The sequence below is a fragment of the Poecile atricapillus genome, chromosome 30 (genome assembly GCF_030490865.1).
Source record: "Poecile atricapillus isolate bPoeAtr1 chromosome 30, bPoeAtr1.hap1, whole genome shotgun sequence".
NCBI lineage: Eukaryota > Metazoa > Chordata > Aves > Passeriformes > Paridae > Poecile > Poecile atricapillus.
Genome location: NC_081278.1, coordinates 1,433,602 through 1,453,810, shown reverse-complemented (window position 1 = coordinate 1,453,810; position 20,209 = coordinate 1,433,602). Strand labels below are relative to the sequence as shown.

Below are 20,209 nucleotides of genomic sequence, written 5' to 3'. Positions count from 1 at the left end.
CCCGCAGCTGGAGAAACTGAGTCAGGGGGACATGGCCAGTGGCCACAGGGATGGGTTTGGGACCTTGAGGTGGCCATGAACGGGCTCGGCCCTTCTCGGTGACTGCGGCTGGAGAAACCGAGTCAGGAGGATGTGGCCAGTGGCCACAAGGATGGGTTTGGGCTCTTGACATGGCCAAGTGGCCACAGGGATGGGTTTGGGCCCTTGAGGTGGCCATGAACAGGCTCGGCCCTTCCCGGTGACCGCGGCTGAGCAGGGGACACGTGGAAGGGACGTCGGAGATTTTTAGTGTAAAAAACGGCAATAACGGCACCAGAACTGTCCATAAACCCCCCCGTGTTCGTTGTCACCGTCCGAGGGGACAGGAGCCACGTGCTGGGGAGGGGACAAAGAGGGACCCTGTGTCTCTCCAGGTGTCCCTCCGTGGCCAGGGTGGGGTCACAGAGCCATGAAACGCTTCCACTGACCTCCCACTGACCCAGCTTCACTGGGAATGCCATTCCAGCCCCTCACAGGCAGGGATTTCTCCCCAAAATTCCACCTCCGTCGCCCCTTTTCCAGTGGGAAGCCATTCCCCGTGTCCTGGCACCCCAGGCCTTTGTCCAAAGTCCCTCTGCAGCCCTTGGAGCCCCTTCAGGCACTGGAAAGGGCTCTCAGGTGTCCCCAGCTCCTTCCCTCCTCCAGGTGGGACACCTCAACTCTGTCCAGCCCTCTGAGCATCTCCATGGCCTCCTCTGGACTCATGGTGTGGTCCATCCGTCCAATCCCTGTGCCCAGCTCGGTTCCAGAACGTTCTGGGGGTGCCATCAGGTCATCGATGTCGTCACCCGCCACCACCAGAGCCACTGAGCTTCCCCAGCTCCTCGGCGACGCCGTGTTGGCCATCGCCCACCTCCTCCTGGATTCCAGGCGCCCCAGCGCAGTTCCCAGCAGGATTTGTTCCACCATCCCGGTGCTGCAAGGAGCCCCAGACGTTCCCCACGTCCCCGTTCCCATTGGGGTGTCCTGGTCCCCTTCTCCTGTCGCCGGGAACACCCCCGCAACTCCCCGAATCCGACGGAGAGCATCTCGGCCGCTTCCTCCAGGCTTTACCCCGGACGCTCCACCGGACCCACAGGCACCGAGGAGCCCCCAGGTCCACCCTCAAGGCTCTTGGAGGGGCAGGGTCTCCCCTTCACGCCGTGTGAGTGGGGCCAGCACCTCCAGCATCCGGCCCTGGCCACGTGCCCAGTCCAGGTTCTGCCGGCTGCCCCAGCGGCGGCCCCGGCGGCGGCCCTGGTGGCGGTCCCGGTGGTAGCCCCGGTGGTAGCCCCGGTGGTAGCCCCGGCGGCGGCCCCGGCGGCGGCCCCGGCGGGGGCACGGGGTGCGAGGCGGCGGCGTGGCGCTCCAGGAGGGTGCGGTGGGAGAAGCCCTTGGTGCAGAGGCGGCACTGGAAGCGCTCGGGGCGGTGCGTGCGCATGTGGACGTTGAGGGAGCTCTTCTGGGTGAAGCGCTTGCAGCAGACGCCGCACTGGAAGGCGCGGACGCCCGTGTGCGTCACCATGTGCTTGAGCAGGTAGTCCCGGAGGGAGAAGGAGCGCCAGCAGATGGAGCACTGGTGGGGCTTCTCGCCTGCGGAGAGGAAAACGCGGGGCAACTGGAGTCAGCGTGGGGCAGCCTGGATTGGCACCATCAGTGTGGGTCAGCAGGGGTCAGTACAGGTCAGTGTGGGTCAGTACAGGTCAGTGTGGGTCAGTGTGGGTCAGTACAGGTCAGTGTGGGTCAGTACAGGTCAGTACAGGTCAGTGTGGGACAGTACAGGTCAGTACAGGTCAGTGTGGGTCAGTACAGGTCAGTGCGGGTCAGTACAGGTCAGTACAGGTCAGTGCGGGACAGTACAGGTCAGTACAGGTCAGTGTGGATTGGTACCGGTCAGTGTGAGTTAGTACAGGTCAGTGTGGACTGGTACCAGTCAGTGTGGGTCAGTACAGGTCAGTGTGGATTGGTACTGGTCAGTGTGGGTCAGTACAGATCAGTGTGGGTCAGTACAGGTCAGTGTGGATTGGTACTGGTCAGTGTGGGTCAGTACAGGTCAGTGTGGGCCAGCAGGGGTCAGTACAGGTCAGTGTGGACTGGTACCAGTCAGTGTGGGTCAGTACAGGTCAGTACAGATCAGTGTGGGTCAGCACAGGTCAGTGTGGATCGGTACCAGTCAGTGTGGGTCAGTACAGGTCAGTGTGGGTCAGTACAGGTCAGTGTGGGTCAGTACAGGTCAGTACAGTTCAGTGTGGGTCAGTGTGGGTCAGTACAGGTCAGAGTGGGTCAGTGTGGGTCAGTACAGGTCAGTGTGGGTCAGCACAGGTCAGTGTGGGTCAGTGTGGGTCAGTACCAGTCAGTGTGGATTGGTACCAGTCAGTGTGGGTCAGTACCGGTCAGTGTGGATTGGTACCGGTCAGTGTGGGTCAGTACAGGTCAGTGTGGGTCAGCACAGGTCAGTGTGGGTCAGTACAGGTCAGTGTGGGTCAGTACAGGTCAGTACAGGTCAGTGTGGGTCAGTACAGGTCAGTACAGGTCAGTGTGGGTCAGCAGGGGTCAGTACAGGTCAGTGTGGGTCAGTGTGGGTCAGTACAGGTCAGTGTGGATCAATATAGGTCAGTACAGGTCAGTGTGGGTCAGTACAGGTCAGTGTGGATCAATATAGGTCAGTACAGGTCAGTGCGGGACAGTACAGGTCAGTACAGGTCAGTGTGGGTCAGTGTGGGTCAGTACAGGTCAGTGTGGGTCAGTGTGGGTCAGTACAGGTCAGTGTGGGTCAGTGTGGGTCAGTACAGGTCAGTGTGGGTCAGTGTGGGTCAGTACAGGTCAGTGTGGGTCAGTACAGGTCACTGTGGGTCAGCAGGGGTCAGTACAGGTCAGTGTGGGTCAGTACAGGTCAGTGTGGGTCAGTACAGGTCAGCAGGGGTCAGTACCAGTCAGTGTGGGTCAATATAGGTCAGTGTGGGTCAGTACAGGTCAGTGTGGGTCAGCAGAGGTCAGTGTGGGTCAGTACAGGTCAGTACAGGTCAGTGTGGGTCAGTGTGGGTTAGTACAGGTCAGTGTGGGTCAGTGTGGGTCAGTACAGGTCAGTGTGGGTCAGTGTGGGTCAGTACCGGTCAGTGTGGGTCAGCAGGGGTCAGTACAGGTCAGTGTGGGTCAGTACAGGTCAGTGTGGGTCAGTGTGGGTCAGTACAGGTCAGTGTGGGTCAGCAGGGGTCAGTACAGGTCAGTGTGGGTCAGTGTGGGTCAGTACAGGTCAGTGTGGGTCAGCAGGGGTCAGTACCGGTCAGTGTGGGTCAATATACGTCAGTGTGGGTCAATATAGGTCAATACAGGTCAATATGGTTCAATAGGGGCCACCATACATCGATACTGGTCAGTGTGTGTTAAAAGGGGTCAACATGGATCAATACAGGTCAATGTGGGTCAGCATGGATCAATACAGGTCAGTGTGGGCCAACATGGATCAGTGTGGGTCAGCATGGATCAAAATGGATCAACGTGGGCCAACATGGATCAATACAGGTCAATGTGGCCCAATATGGATCAATACAGGTCAACATGGGCCAATATGGATCAATACAGGTCAACATGGGCCAACATGGATCAATACAGGTCAACATGGGCCAACATGGATCAGTACAGGTCAACATGGGCCAACATGGATCAATACAGGTCAATGTGGGCCAATATGGATCAATGTGGGTCAACATGGATCAATATCAGTCAACGTGGGTCAACATGGATCAGTGTGGGTCAACATGGATCGATACAGGTCAACATGATCCCAAAATGGATCAATGTGGATGGATCAATCAAATGATCAATCAATGGATCAATCAAAATGGATCAACAGAGGTCAGTGTGGGCCAACATGGATCAATACAGCTCAATGTGGGCCAAAAAAGATCAATACAGGTCAAAATGAGCCCAAAACAGATCAACTTAGGTCAACATGGATCAGTATGGGCTTCCATGGACCAAAATGGATCAGTGTGGGTCAACATGGATCAATACAGGTCAACATGATCCCAAAATGGATCAATGTGGATGGATCAATCAAATGATCAATCAATGGATCAATCAAAATGGATCAACACAGGTCAGTGTGGGCCAACATGGATTGATACAAGTCAATGTGACCCCAAAATGGATCAGTGTGGGTGAACATGGATCAATAAAGGTCAGTGTGGGTCAACATGGATCAATGTGGGTCAGCATGGGCCAAAATGGATCAGTGTGGGTCAATATGGATCAATACAGGTCAACATGACCCCAAAACGGATTGACATGGTTCAAATGAGCCCAAAATAGATCAGTGTGGGTCAAGATGGATCAATAAAGGTCAATGTGGGTCAACATGGATCAATACAGGTCAGTGTGGGCCAAAATGGATCACTGTGGGTCAGCATGGGCCAAAATGGATCAATGTGGGCCAACATGGATCAGTGTGGGCTTCCATGGACCAAAATGGGTCAGTGTGGGTCAACATGGATCAATAAAGGTCAATGTGGGTCAAAATGGATTGATACAGATCAATGTGGGTCAACATGGATCAATAAAGGTCAATGTGGGCCAAAATGCATCAAAGTGGGTCAAATGAGCCCAAAATGGATCAATGTAGGTCAACATGGATCAATAAAGGTCAATGTGGGTCAAAATGGATCGATACAGATCAATGTGGGTCAACATGGATCAATAAAGGTCAATGTGGGTCAAAATGGATCAATACAGGTCAACGTGGGCTGACATGGGTCAATACAGGTCAGCATGGGCCAAAATGGATCAATGTGGGCCAACATGGATCGATACAGGCCAACATGACCCCAAAATGGATCAGTGTGGGTCATCATGGATCAGTATGGGCTTCCATGGACCGAAATGGATCAGTGTGGGTCAAGATGGATCAATACAGGTCAATGTGGGCCAAAATGGATCACTGTGGGTCAGCATGGGCCAAAATGGATCAATGTGGATCAATGTGGGTCAACATGGATCAATACAGGTCAGCGTGGGCCAAAATGGATCAATGTGGGTCATCATGGATCAGTGTGGGTCAAGATGGATCAATACAGGTCAATGTGGGCCAAAACAGATCAATGTGGGTCATCATGGATCAGTGTGGGCTTCCATGGACCAAAATGGATCAGTGTGGGTCAACATGGATCAATACAGGTCAACATGACCTCAAAATGGATCAGTGTGGGTCAACATGGATCAGTGTGGGCTTCCATGGACCAAAACGGATCAGTGGGGGTCAACATGGATCAATAAAGGTCAATGTGGGCCAAAATGGATCAATACAGGTCAACATGATCCCAAAATGGATCAATGTGGATGGATCAATCAAATGATCAATCAATGGATCAATCAAAATGGATCAATCCAGGTCAATGTGGGTCAACATGGATCAATAAAGGTCAATGTGGGCCAAAAAGGATCAATACAGGTCAACATGAGCCCAAAACAGATCAACTTAGGTCAACATGGATCAGTATGGGCTTCCATGGACCAAAATGGATCAGTGTGGGTCAACATGGATCAATACAGGTCAATGTGGGCCAACATGGATCAATACAGGTCCATGTGGGCCAACATGGATCAATACAGGTCCATGTGGGCCAACATGGATCAATACAGGTCCATGTGGGTCACCAGGGGTCAACATGGATTGGAACAGGCCAACAGGCTCAACATGGGCCAACATGGGCCAACGCGTGCCAAGATGGATCAGTCCAGGTCAAGTATGGGCCAACATGGACCAATACTGGCCAACATCGATCAATCCTGGTCAACATGGATCAAGATGGGCCAACATGGATCAATACTGGCCAACATGGATCAAGATGGGCCAACATGGATCAATAGTGGCCAACATGGATCAATACTGGCCAACATGGATCAAGATGGGCCAACATGGATCAATACTGGCCAACATGGATCAATCCTGGCCAACATGGATCAATCCTGGCCAACATGGATCAATATGGGCCAACATGGATCAATCCTGGCCAACACGGATCAATCCTGGTCAACACAGATCAATACGGGCCAACATGGATCAATACTGGCCAACATGGATCAAGATGGGCCAACATGGATCAATAGTGGCCAACATGGATCAATACTGGCCAACATGGATCAAGATGGGCCAACATGGATCAATACTGGCCAACATGGATCAATCCTGGCCAACATGGATCAATCCTGGCCAACATGGATCAATATGGGCCAACATGGATCAATCCTGGCCAACACGGATCAATCCTGGTCAACACAGATCAATACGGGCCAACATGGATCAATAGTGGCCAACATGGATCAATAGTGGCCAACATGGATCAAGATGGGCCAACATGGATCAAGATGGGCCAACGTGGATCAATAGTGGCCAACATGGATCAATAGTGGCCAACATGGATCAAGATGGGCCAACATGGATCAATACTGGCCAACACGGATCAATACTGGCCAACATGGATCAATACTGGCCAACATGGATCAATATGGGCCAACATGGATCAATCCTGGCCAACATGGATCAATCCTGGCCAACACGGATCAATCCTGGCCAACATGGATCAATACTGGCCAACATGGATCAAGATGGGCCAACATGGATTAATCCTGGCCAACACGGATCAAGATGGGCCAACATGGATCAATACTGGCCAACACGGATCAATACTGGCCAACATGGATCAATCCTGGCCAACATGGATCAATACGGGCCAACACGGATCAATCCTGGCCAACACGGATCAATCCTGGCCAACATGGATCAATCCTGGCCAACATGGATCAAGATGGGCCAACATGGATCAATACTGGCCAACATGGATCAATAGTGGCCAACATGGATCAATCCTGGCCAACATGGATCAATACAAGTCAATTTGGGCCAACACCGATCAACGTGGGTCAACAAGGATCAACCCAAGTCAACGGAAGTCAACAGAGTCCAGATGGTTCAATGTGGATTGATAGAGATGGACCAATGGATCGATCAGCATGGATCAATCAATATGAGTCACCATGGATTGATGTGGGCCACCACGGGTCACTGTAGCTCAACGCGGAGCACCGGCAGTTGACCAGGGCCACCACCGATCACCGTAGCTCAACACGGAGCACCAGCAGTTGACCGGGGCCACCACGGGTCACCGTAGCTCAAGGTGGAGCACCGGCAGATGACCAGGGCCACCACCAATCACCGTAGCTCAACGTGGAGCACCGACAGTTGACCGGGGCCACCACGGATCACCGTAGCTCAACGTGGAGCACCAGCACTTGACCGGGGCCACCACGGGTCACCGTAGCTCAACGTGGAGCACCGGCAGTTGACCGGGGCCACCACGGATCACCGTAGCTCAACGTGGAGCACGGGCACTTGACCGGGGCCACCACGGATCACCGTAGCTCAACGTGGAGCACCGGCAGTTGACCAGGGCCACCACAGGTCACTGTAGCCCAACTTGGAGCACCGACAGTTGACCGGGGCCACCACGGATCACCGTAACTCAACGCGGAGCACCGGCAGTTGACCAGGGCCACCACCGACCACCGTAGCTCAACGTGGAGCACCGGCAGTTGACCGGGGCCACCACGGGTCACCGTAGCTCAAGGTGGAGCACCGGCAGTTGACCGGGGCCACCACGGATCACCGTAGCTCAACGTGGAGCACGGGCACTTGACCGGGGCCACCACGGGTCACCGTAGCTCAACGTGGAGCACCGGCAGTTGACCAGGGCCACCACGGGTCACCGTAGCTCAACGCGGAGCACCGGCAGTTGACCGGGGCCACCACGGGTCACCGTAGCTCAACGTGGAGCACCAGCACTTGACCAGGGCCACCATGGATCACCATAGCTCAACACAGAGCACCAGCAGTTGACCGGGGCCACCACGGGTCACCGTAGCTCAACGTGGAGCACGGGCACTTGACCAGGGCCACCACCGATCACCGTAGCTCAACGTGGAGCACGGGCACTTGACCAGGGCCACCACCGATCACCGTAGCTCAACGTGGAGCACCGGCACTTGACCAGGGCCACCATGGGTCACCGTAGCTCAACACGGAGCACCGACAGTTGACCGGGGCCACCACGGGTCACCATAGCTCAACGTGGAGCACCGGCAGATGACCAGGGCCACCACCAATCACCGTAGCTCAACGTGGAGCACCAGCAGTTCACCGGGGTCACCACGGGTCACCGTAGCTCAACGAGGAGCACAGGCACTTGACCAGGGCCACCACGGGTCACCGTAGCTCAAGGTGGAGCACCGGCACTTGACCAGGGCCACCACGGATCACCGTAGCCCAACGCGGAGCACCGGCAGTTGACCAGGGCCACCACCGATCACCGTAGCTCAATGTGGAGCACCGGCAGATGACCGGGGCCACCACGGGTCACCGTAGCTCAACGTGGAGCACCGACAGTTGACCGGGGCCACCACCGATCACCGTAGCTCAACGTGGAGCACCGGCACTTGACCGGGGCCACCACGGGTCACCGTAGCCCAACGTGGAGCACCGGCAGTTGACTGGGGCCACCACCGATCACTGTAGCTCAACGAGGAGCACCGGCACTTGACCAGGGCCACCATGGGTCACCGTAGCTCAACATGGAGCACCGACAGTTGACTGGGGCCACCACGGATCACCGTAGCTCAACGTGGAGCACCGGCAGTTCACCGGGGCCACCACGGGTCACTGTAGCTCAACGTGGAGCACGGGCACTTGACCGGGGCCACCACGGGTCACCGTAGCTCAACATGGAGCACCGGCAGATGACCAGGGCCACCACGGGTCACCGTAGCTCAACACAGAGCACCGGCACTTGACCGGGGCCACCACGGGTCACCATAGCTCAACGTGAAGCACGGGCACTTGACCAGGGCCACCACGGGTCACCGTAGCTCAACGTGGAGCACCGGCCGTTGACCGGGACCACCACGGGTCACCGTAGCTCAAGGTGGAGCACCGGCAGTTGATCGGGGCCACCACGGGTCACCGTAGCTCAACACGGAGCACCGGCAGATGACCGGGGCCACCACGGGTCAACGTGGGTGAAGCCAGGTGAGCAGCGGGTCAGCACAGAGTGACCTGGGACATCACGGACCCAGCCAGGCCAAAACGGATGGACATGGAGAGACACGAGTGAAAATGACCAAGAGGGGTCAGTGTGGATCAGCAGGGGCCACCATGGGTCAGCACTGGGCCAGTGAAGCCTCCAGCAGAGGCCAGCATGGGTCGGTGCAGACCAATGTGGGCCAGCATTGGCCAGCGTGGGCAAACGTGGGTCAGTAGAGGCCAATGTGGGTCAACACTGGTCAATACAGACCAACGTGGGTCAGCACTGGTCAACACTGGTCAGCACAGGCCAGCAAAGGCCAGCACTGGTCAGCACAGGCCAGCAAAGGCCAGCACTGGTCAGCACTGTTCAGCGCTGGTCAGCACAGGCCAGCACTGGTCAGCACTGGTCAGCACAGGTCAGCACTGGTCAGCACGGGTCAGCACTGGTCAGCACTGGTCAGCACAGGCCACCACTGGTCAGCACTGGTCAGCACAGGCCAGCACTGGTCAGCACAGGCCAGCACTGGTCAGCACAGGACAGCCCTGGTCAGCACTGGTCAGCACTGGTCAGCACTGGTCAGCAAAGGTCAGCACTGGTCAGCACTGGTCAGCACAGGCCAGTGTGGGTCAATGGGACTCAACTGGCAGGACACCAAGGGATTGATCCAGGTCAGCAGGGATGGATGCAGGACACCACTGTGTGTCACCACCAGACCCATGTCTGTCACCATGAGACCCACACGTGTCACCATGAGACCCACGTGTGTCACCATGAGACCCACACCTGTCACCACGAGACCCACGTGTGTCACCACGAGACCCACGTGTGTCACCATGAGACCCTGGTGTGTCACCACCAGACCCTGGTGTGTCACCACGAGACCCTGGTGTGTCACCACCAGACCCAGGTGTGTCACCACGAGACCCTGGTGTGTCACCACGAGACCCTGGTGTGTCACCACCAGACCCAGGTGTGTCACCATGAGACCCATGTATGTCACCACGAGACCCATGTGTGTCACCATGAGACCCACGCGTGTCACCACGAGACCCCGGTGTGTCACCACCAGACCCATGTGTGTCACCACCAGACTCTGGTGTGTCACCATGAGACCCACGTGTGTCACCACCAGACCCAGGTGCGTCACCACGAGACCCAGGTGTCACCACCGGACCCTGATGTGTCACCACCAGACCCACACGTGTCACCATGAGACCCTGGTGTGTCACCACGAGACCCAGGTGTGTCACCACCAGACCCACGTGTGTCACCATAGACCCACACGTGTCACCACCAGCCCCAGGAGTGTCACCACCAGCCCCAGAAGTGTCACCATGAGACCCACACGTGTCACCACCAGCCCCAGGAGTGTCACCACCAGCCCCAGGTGTGTCACCAGGACCCCTCCCCAGCGCGGCTCACCTGAGTGGATGAACATGTGCTTGGTGTAGTTCTTGCGGGAGCTGAAGCTCTTCTGGCAATGGCTGCACTGGTAGGGGGGCTGGGGGCCACGGTGGGGCCCGGCCGAGGGCGCCGGGGGGGCCATGGGGACAGTCCCCCCCTCCATGCCCCCCTCATAGGGCGGTGCCAGAGCTGGGGGAGCCCCAAACCCGAAGCCGTCCCCCACCGGCGCCTCCCGGCCGCGCTCGGGCCCGAAGGCGCCGCCGCCGCCGTCGTCGCCGGGCCAGGGCGGCAGGAAAGCGTCGGGGAAAACCTCGGGGGCACCAAAAAACGGGGGGTCCGCGGTGGGGAAGGGCGGAGGGGCCACACCTGGCGGGCCAACACCTTCCTGAGGCCCCTCTTCATCCTCTCCCTCCTCCTCCTCCTCCTCCTCCTCCTCCTCCAAGTCCCGGCGCTCCTCCTTGAGCGCCGGCGCCAGGCGCAGCGGCTGCCGCTGCTTGCGGCTGTGGCCGCCGGGCGCCGGCTCCGCCAGCCCCTCGAGCTCCGGCGGCGGCACCGGCGGCGGCCCCGGCGCTTTGTGTGGCAGGGGCAGCGCGGCGGGGCCGCGGCCCTGCGAGATGATCTGCGTGCACTCGTCGATGACCGTCTTGATCTGCAGCACCGAGGCGGCCGTCAGGATGTGCAGCGCCTCGGACTGGGCCACCACCAGGCTGCCGCTGTAGAGGAACTCCACCAGCTGGCGCACGGCCGCCGAGGGCACCACGGGCGGCACCTCGATGGCCGAGTGGCCCAGCAGCAGCTTATCGTGGAAGAAGGGGCTGCCGGCGGCCAGCACGCAGCGGTGGGCGCGCAGCGAGGCCTCGCGGATGCGCACGGTGACGTCGCAGAACTGGCCGGCCACGCGCTGCCCGTTGAGCGTCTCCAGCAGAGAGCGGCTGAAGTTCTGCAGGTGGATGTAGTGCACGGCCTCGGGCATGGCCACGGGGACACGGGGACAACGGGGACACCAGGGGACACCAGGGGACACCAGGGGACAACGGGGGACACAGGGACACTGGGGACACCAGGGGACACCGGGGACACAGGGACACTGCGGACACTGGGGACACAGTGGAGAATGAGAGGTCACAGTGAGGAGTGAGGGGACACAGGGGACACTATGGGGATAGAGGGGACACGGTGGGGAATGAGGGGACACAGGTTAGAGGGGACACTGGGGACACTGAGGACACAGGGACACGGTTGGGTTACAGGGGACCGGGGACACCAGGGACACCGGGGATACAGGGGACACTGGGACACTGGGACAGGGTGGGGATAGAGTGGACACCGGGGACACTGGGGTCACCAGGGAACACTGGGACACTGGGGACACGGGGACACCAGGGGACACCAGGGACACCGGGGACACGGGGACACTGTGGACACAGGGACACGGGGACACTGTGGGTTACAGGGGACACGGGGACACCGGGGACACTGGGGACACTGGGGACACAGGGACACGGGGACACAGGGACTCTGGGGACACCAGGGGACACGGTGGGGTTACAGGGGACACGGGGACACCGGGACAGTGGGACACCGGGTCACCAGGACACCGGGACAGCGCGACAGCGGGACAGTGGGACAGGGGGACAGCGGGACAGGGGGACACCGGGACACCGGGCAGCGGGACACACCGGGTCACACCGGAACACACCGGGACACCGGGACAGCGGGACAGCGGCGAGGCTGGCGGTACCTGCAGAGAGACGGGGTTGGGGACATTCTACGGGAACGGGGGCTGGGGACACCCCGTGTGACGTCACCAGGGCCCGGGGACATTGATGGGGGACACCCCGTGTGACGTCACCGCGGGGCCCCGAGGGACACCGGGCGGGATGTCGCCGACCTGTCACGACAGCCGGCGCCACCCGAGCCAATTTCCCACCCTCCCGGGACCCCTCGGGATCTCCCGACCCCACCCTTTCCCCTCCCCCACCCCAAAAACCCCCAGGACCCCCCCCCGGCCCCTCCCCCACACCTCGCTCCTGCTCCCGCCGCCGCCGCTCTCTGACGTCACTTCCGCTAGACCAGACCGGAAGCGAGTGTGGATCATCGAGAGGGCCCAGAGCGCCCCCCTTCAGCCATAGAGACGGGAGGAGAGGCCGCGGGACGGATGGCGCCCCCTGGTGGGCCGGAGGTTCCGGATCGTCCATAGGGAACCCCGGGAGCGGGATCCTCACGGGGACCCCAAAATCCCCATGGACCCCCCAAAAATCCTCACCAGGACCCCAAAATCCCCATGGACCCCCCAAAAATCCTCACCGGGACCCCAAAATCCCCATGGACCCCCCAATAATCCTCACCGGGACCCCAAAATCCCCGTGGACCCCCCAAAAATCCTCACCGGGACCCCAAAATCCCCATGGACCCCCCAAAAATCCTCCCTGGGACCCCAAAATCCCCAAAGACCCCCCAAAAATCCTCACCGGGACCCCAAAATCCCCATGGACCCCCCCAGGAATCCTCACAGGGACCCCAAAAATCCTCACCGGGACCCCAAAATCCCCAAAGACCCCCCAAAAATCCTCACCAGGACCCCAAAATCCTCATGGACGCCCCCAGGAATCCTCACCGGGACCCCAATGGTCCCAAAGACCCCCCAAAAATCCTTACCGGGACCCCAAAATCCTCATGGACCCCCCAAAAATCCTCACCGGGACCCCAAAATCCCCATGGACCCCCCAAGAATCCTCACAGGGACCCCAAATGTCCCAAAGACCCCCCAAAAATCCTCACCGGGACCCCAAAATCCTCATGGACACCCCCAGGAATCCTCACCGGGACCCCAAAGTTCCCCCCAGACCCCCCCGGAATCCTCACCGGGACCCCAAAATCCCCATGGACCCCCCAAAAATCCTCACCGGGACCCCAAAATCCCCATGGACCCCCCCGGAATCCTCACCGGGACCCCAAAATCCCCAAAGACCCCCCAAAAATCCTCACCGGGACCCCAAAATCCTCGTGGACACCCCCAAAAATCCTCACCGGGACCCCAAAGTTCCCCCCAGACCCCCCCGGAATCCTCACCGGGACCCCAAAATCCTCATGGACACCCCCAGGAATCCTCACCGGGACCCCAAAATCCCCCCAGACCCCCCCAAAAATCCCCACGGGGACCCCAAAATCCCCATGGACCCCCCCCAAGTATCCTCACCGGGACCCCAAAATCCTCATGGACCCCCCCAAAAATCCTCACCGGGACCCCAAAATCCCCATGGACCCCCCCAAAAATCCTCACCGGGACCCCAAAGGTCCCATGGGCCCCCCAGGAATCCTCACAGGGACCCCAAAAATCCTCACCGGGACCCCAAAATCCTCATGGACGCCCCCAGGAATCCTCACTGGGACCCCAATGGTCCCAAAGACCCCCCAAAAATCCTCACCGGGACCCCAAAATCCCCATGGACCCCCCAAAAATCCTCACCGGGACCCCAAAATCCCCATGGACCCCCCAAAAATCCTCACCGGGACCCCAAAATCCTCATGGACCCCCCCGGAATCCTCACCGGGACCCCAAAATCCCCATGGACCCCCCCCAAGAATCCTCACCGGGACCCCAAAATCCTCATGGACACCCCCAGGAATCCTCACCGGGACCCCAAAGTCCCCCCAGATCCCCCAGGGATCCACAGAGACCCCAGAGGGTCAAACCGGCCCCTCTTGGCCTGTGTCAGGCTGAGCTCCCCCATGTTCCTTGGTCCATGATGGTCCATGATGGTCCATGATGGTCCATGGTGGTCCATGTTGGTCCATGATGGTCCATGATCGTCCATGATGGTCCATGATGGTCCATGTTGGTCCATGATGGTCCATGATGGTCCATGATGGTCCATGTTGGTCCATGTTGGTCCATGTTGGTCCGTGTTGGTCCATGTTGGTCCATGATGGTCCATGTTGGTCCGTGTTGGTCCATCTTGGTCCATGTTGGTCCATGATGGTCCATGTTGGTCCATGTTGGTCTGTGTTGGTCCATGATCATCCATGTTGGTCCATGATGGTCCATGATGGTCCATGATGGTCTATGATCATCCACGTTGGTCCATGTTGGCCCATGTTGGTCCATGTTAGTCCATGTCCATCCATGTGGACCCATGTTGACCCACGTCAACTCCTCTTGGTCCATGATGGTCCATGATGGTCCATGGTGGTCCATGATGGTCCATGATGGTCCATGTTGGTCCATGAAGGTCCATGATGGTCTATGATGGTCCATGTTGGTCCGTGTTGGTCCATGATGGTCCGTGTTGATCCGTGATGGTCCATGATGGTCTGTGTTGGTCCATGTTGCTTCGTGTCCATCCACGTCGACCCATCTTAACTCCTCTTGATCCATGATGGTCCATGTCCATCCATGTGGACCCATGTTGACCCACGTCAACTCCTCTTGGTCCATGTTGGTCCATGATGGTCCATGATGGTCCATGATGGTCCATGATGGTCCGTGTTGGTCCATGTTGGTCCATGATGGTCCATGATGGTCCATGATGGTCCATGATGGTCCATGTTGGTCCATGTTGGTCCGTGTTGGTCCATGTTGGTCCATGATGGTCCGTGTTGGTCCGTAATGGTCCGTGATGGTCCATGATGGTCCATGATGGTCTATGTTGGTCCATGTTGGTCCCTGATGGTTCATGATGGTCCATGATGGTCCATGTTGGTCCATGATGGTCCGTGTTGGTCTGTGTTGGTCCATGATGGTCCATGATGGTCCCTGATGGTTCATGATGGTCCATGATGGTCCATGTTGGTCCATGTTGCTCCGTGTTGCTCCGTGTTGCTCTGTGTTGCTCCATGTCCATCCATGTGGACCCATCTTGACTCCTCTTAATCCATGATGGTCCATGTCCATCTATGTTGACCCATGCTGACCCATGCTGACCTCGGTCACTCCATCTCTCCATGTTGACTGGTGTTGGTCTGACCCATGCTGACCCATGTCAACCCATGTCAACCCATGTTGACCCATGCTGACCCGTGCTGACCCATACTGACCCGTGCTGACCCACGCTGACCCATGCTGACCCATGCTGACCCGTGCTGACCCATGCTGACCCATGCTGACCCACACTGACCCATGCTGACCCGTGCTGACCCACGCTGACCCATGCTGACCCGTGTTGACCCACGCTGACCCATGCTGACCCATGCTGACCCATGTTGACCTGTGTTGACCCATGTTGACCTGTGTTGACCCACACTGACCCATGCTGACCCATGCTGACCCATGCTGACCCATGCTGACCCATGTTGACCCGTGTTGACCTGTGTTGACCCATGCTGACCCACACTGACCCATGCTGACCCATGTCAACCCATGTCAACCCATGTTGACCCATGCTGACCCACACTGACCCATGCTGACCCGTGTTGACCCATGCTGACCCATGCTGACCCATGCTGACCTGTGCTGACCCATGTTGACCCATGTTGACCCATGCTGACCCATGCTGACCCATGCTGACCCATGTTGACCCATGCTGACCTGTGCTGACCCATGTTGACCTGTGTTGACCCATGCTGACCCATGCTGACCCATGCTGACCCATGCTGACCCATGCTGACCTGTGCTGACCCATGTTGACCTGTGTTGACCCATGCTGACCCATGCTGACCCATGCTGACCCGTGCTGACCTGTGCTGACCCACTCTGACCCGTGCTGACCCTCACTGACCCATGCTGACCCGTGCTGACCCATGCTGACCCATGCTGACCCGTGCTGACCCGTGCTGACCCATGCTGACCCGTGCTGACCCACGCTGACCCATGCTGACCCGTGTTGACCCGTGCTGACCCATGCTGACCCATGCTGACCCGTGCTGACCCGTGCTGACCCATGCTGACCCATGTTGACCTGTGTTGACCCATGTTGACCTGGGTCACTCCATCTCTCCATGTTGAGTGGTGTTGGTCTGACCCATGTTGACCCACATTGACCCGGGTTGACCCACATCGACCCATGCTGACCCATGCTGACCCGTGTTGACCCGTGCTGACCCACGCTGACCCGCGCTGACCCATGTTGACTCATGTTGACCCATGTTGACCTGTGTTGACCTGTGTTGACCCGTGTTGACCCACATTGACCCATGCTGACCCATGTCAACCCATGCTGACCCGTGCTGACCCATGCTGACTCACACTGACCCGTGCTGACCCATGCTGACCCATGCTGACCCCTGCTGACCCACACTGACCCATGCTGACCAGTGCTGACCCATGCTGACCCGTGCTGACCTGTGCTGACCCATGCTGACCCATGCTGACCCGTGCTGACCTGTGCTGACCCGTGCTGACCCACACTGACCCATGCTGACCCATGTCAACCCATGTCAACCCATGTTGACCCATGCTGACCCACACTGACCCATGCTGACCTGTGCTGACCTGTGCTGACCCGTGCTGACCCGTGCTGACCCGTGCTGACCCATGCTGACCCGTGCTGACCCGTGCTGACCCATGCTGACCCATGTTGACCTGTGTTGACCCGTGTTGACCCATGTTGACCTGTGCTGACCCATGCTGACCCATGCTGACCCGTGCTGACCCATGCTGACCCATGCTGACCCATGCTGACCCATGTTGACCCGTGTTGACCTGTGTTGACCCATGCTGACCCACACTGACCCATGCTGACCCATGCTGACCCGTGCTGACCCGTGCTGACCCGTGCTGACCCACACTGACCGGTGCCACTCTGTGTCTCTCCAGGTTCTCCAGGTGCTGACCTGACCCATGTTGACATGTGTTGACTCATGTTGAGCCACGCTGACCGGTGCCACTCCGTGTCTCTCCAAGATGATCTGTGGTGACCAGTGGTGACCAGTGGTGACCTGTGGTGATCTGTGGTGACCTATGGTGACCAGTGGTGACCCGTGGTGACCCATGGTGAACCATGGTGACCCGTGGTAACCCATGGTAATCTGTGTTGCCCAGTGTTGACCAATGGTGACCAGCGGTGACCTGTGGTGACCCTTGGTGACCCATGGTGACGCATGGTGACCTGTGGTGACCCGTGGTGACCCGTGGTGATCTGTGGTGACCTGTGGTGACCCCTGGTGACCCATGGTGACCTGTGGTGACCCATGGTGATCCGTGGTGACCCATGGTGACCAGTGGTGACCCATGGTGACTTGTGGTGACCCACGGTGACCCGTGGTGACCCATGGTGACCCGTGGTGACCCGTGTCACTCTGTGTCTCTCCAAGCTGATCTGTGTTGACCAGTGTTGACCAGTGGTGACCTGTGGTGACCCTTGGTGACCCATGGTGACCCATGGTGACCCGTGGTGACCCGTGGTGATCTGTGGTGACCCGTGGTGACCTGTGGTGACCTGTGGTGACCCCTGGTGACCCATGGTGACCAGTGGTGACCCATGGAGACCTGTGCTGACTCATGGTAATCTGTGGTGACCAGTGGTGACCTGTGGTGACCCATGGTGACCAGTGGTGACCCATGGTGACCCATGCTGACCCATGGTAATCTCTGGTGACCAGTGGTGACCAGTGGTGAACTGTGGTGAGCCATGGTGACCCATGGTGACCCATGGTGACCCATGGTGACCCATGGTGACCCGTGGTGACCCGTGTCACTCTGTGTCTCTCCAAGCTGATCTGTGTTGACCAGTGTTGACCAGTGGTGACCCGTGGTGAACCGTAGTGACCCGTGGCGATCCATGACACTCTGTGTCTCTGCAGGCTGACCCTACTGTACAGGTGACCCCAGCAATGACCCCGTGTATGACCCCACAACCCCCGGCTGCAGCTGCTGCCCCCTCTGAGCCACCCAGCCCCAAGGGGTCACTCACACGTGTGACGTCACTGTGACATCACAACCAGCACCATGACGTCACTGCTGGTGCCGTGCCCAGCGCCCATCACGGCTGGCACCGTGACGTCACAGGTGACATCACAGATGACATCACTGTGGTTCCGACCAGCCCAACACTTCTCCCTTGGGTGAAGTTCCGGGGTGTCCTGGGACACCTGTGTCCCCTCAGGTGGGGGTGACACCCAAATTCCGGGGTGTCCTGGGACACCTGTGTCCCCTCAGGTGGGGGTGACACCCAAATTCCGGGGTGTCTCAGGACACCGGTATCCCCTCAGTGAGAGTGACACCCAAATTCCGGGGTGTCCTGGGTCACCTCTGTCCCCTCAGACAGGGGATGACACCCAAATTCCGGGGTGTCCTGGGTCACCTGTGTCCCCTCAGACAGGGGATGACACCCAAATTCCGGGGTGTCCTTGGATACCTGTGTCCCCTCAGTGAGTGACACCCAAATTCCGGGGTGTCCTGGGACACCTGTGTCCCCTCAGTGAGAGTGACACCCAAATTCCGGGCTGTCCTGGGTCACCTCTGTCCCCTCAGACAGGGGTGACATCCAAATTCCGGGGTGTCCTGGGACACCTGTGTCCCCTCAGACAGGGGTGACACCCAAATTCCGGGGTGTCCTGGGACACCTGTGTCCCCTCAGACAGGAGTGACACCCAAATTCCGGGGTGTCCTGGGACACCTGTGTCCCCTCAGGTGGGGGTGACACCCAAATTCCGGGGTGTCCTGGGACACCTGTGTCCCCTCGGGTGGGTGTGACACCCAAATTCCGGGGTGTCTCAGGCCACCTGTGTCCCCTCGAGTGGGGGGTGACACCCAAATTCCGGGGTGTCCTGGGACACCTGTGTCACCTCAGGGGTGACACCCAAATTCCGGGGTGTCCTGGGACACCTGTGTCCCCTCAGACAGGGGTGACACCCAAATTCCGGGGTGTCCTGGGTCACCTGTGTCCCCTGGAGTGGGGGGTGACACCCAAATTCCGGGGTGTCCTGGGACACCTGTGTCCCCTCAGGTGGGGTGACACCCAAATTCCGGGGTGTCCTGGGACATTTGTGTCCCCTCAGACAGGGGTGACACCCAAATTCCGGGGTGTCCTGGGACACCTGTGTGCCCTCGAGTGGGGGTGACACCCAAATTCCGGGGTGTCCTGGGACACCTGTGTCCCCTGGAGTGGGGGTGACACCCAAATTCCGGGGTGTCCTGGGACACCTGTGTCCCCTGGAGTGGGGGTGACACCCAAATTCCGGGGTGTCCTGGGACACCTGTGTCACCTCGGGTGGGGGTGACACCCAAATTCCGGGGTGTCCTGGGACACCTGTGTCCCCTCAGGTGGGGTGACACCCAAATTCCGGGGTGTCCTGGGACACCTGTGTCCCCTCAGGTGGGGGTGACACCCAAAATCCGGGGTGTCCTGGGACACCTGTGTCCCCTCAGACAGGAGTGACACCCAAATTCCGGGGTGTCCTGGGACACCTGTGTCCCCTCAGACAGGGGTGACACCCAAATTCCGGGGTGTCCTGGGACACCTGTGTCCCCTCAGGTGGGGGTGACACCCAAATTCCGGGGTGTCCTGGGACACCTGTGACCCCTCAGTGAGAGTGACACCCAAATTCCGGGGTGTCTCAGGACACCGGTATCCCCTCGAGTGGGGGTGACACCCAAATTCCGGGGTGTCCTGGGACACCTGTGTCCCCTCAGTGAGAGTGACACCCAAATTCCGGGGTGTCCTGGGTCACCTGTGTCCCCTTGAGTGGGGGTGACACCCAAATTCCGGGGTGTCCTGGGACACCTGTGTCCCCTCAGGCGGGGGTGACACCCAAATTCCGGGGTGTCCTGGGAC

At 58.8% G+C, this 20,209-nt stretch overlaps 3 protein-coding genes across 3 annotated transcripts; 1 reads left to right on the top strand and 2 right to left on the bottom strand.

The window, feature by feature from the left end:
- Nucleotides 1-248: 248 nt before the first annotated feature.
- ZBTB45 (zinc finger and BTB domain containing 45) lies at nt 249-11,588 on the bottom strand. Its single transcript, XM_058859600.1, has 2 exons — nt 10,515-11,588; nt 249-1,611 (listed from the first exon to the last, which is right to left on the bottom strand). Exons 1-2 carry the CDS (start codon nt 11,467-11,469, stop codon nt 1,175-1,177), a joined length of 1,392 nt encoding a protein of 463 aa, XP_058715583.1. The 5' UTR covers nt 11,470-11,588; the 3' UTR covers nt 249-1,174.
- Nucleotides 1,621-5,977, top strand: LOC131589826 (uncharacterized). Its single transcript, XM_058859601.1, has 5 exons — nt 1,621-2,340; nt 2,451-5,190; nt 5,292-5,321; nt 5,465-5,565; nt 5,626-5,977. The coding sequence occupies exons 2-5, from the start codon at nt 4,584-4,586 to the stop codon at nt 5,881-5,883; spliced, it is 996 nt and encodes a 331-aa protein (XP_058715584.1). The 5' UTR covers nt 1,621-2,340; nt 2,451-4,583; the 3' UTR covers nt 5,884-5,977.
- A 2,623-nt stretch (nt 11,589-14,211) lies between the features above and the next one.
- On the bottom strand, nt 14,212-15,294 carry LOC131589805 (foot protein 1 variant 2-like). Its single transcript, XM_058859585.1, has one exon. It carries the CDS (start codon nt 15,292-15,294, stop codon nt 14,212-14,214), a length of 1,083 nt encoding a protein of 360 aa, XP_058715568.1.
- Between the last annotated feature and the right edge of the window lie 4,915 nt (nt 15,295-20,209).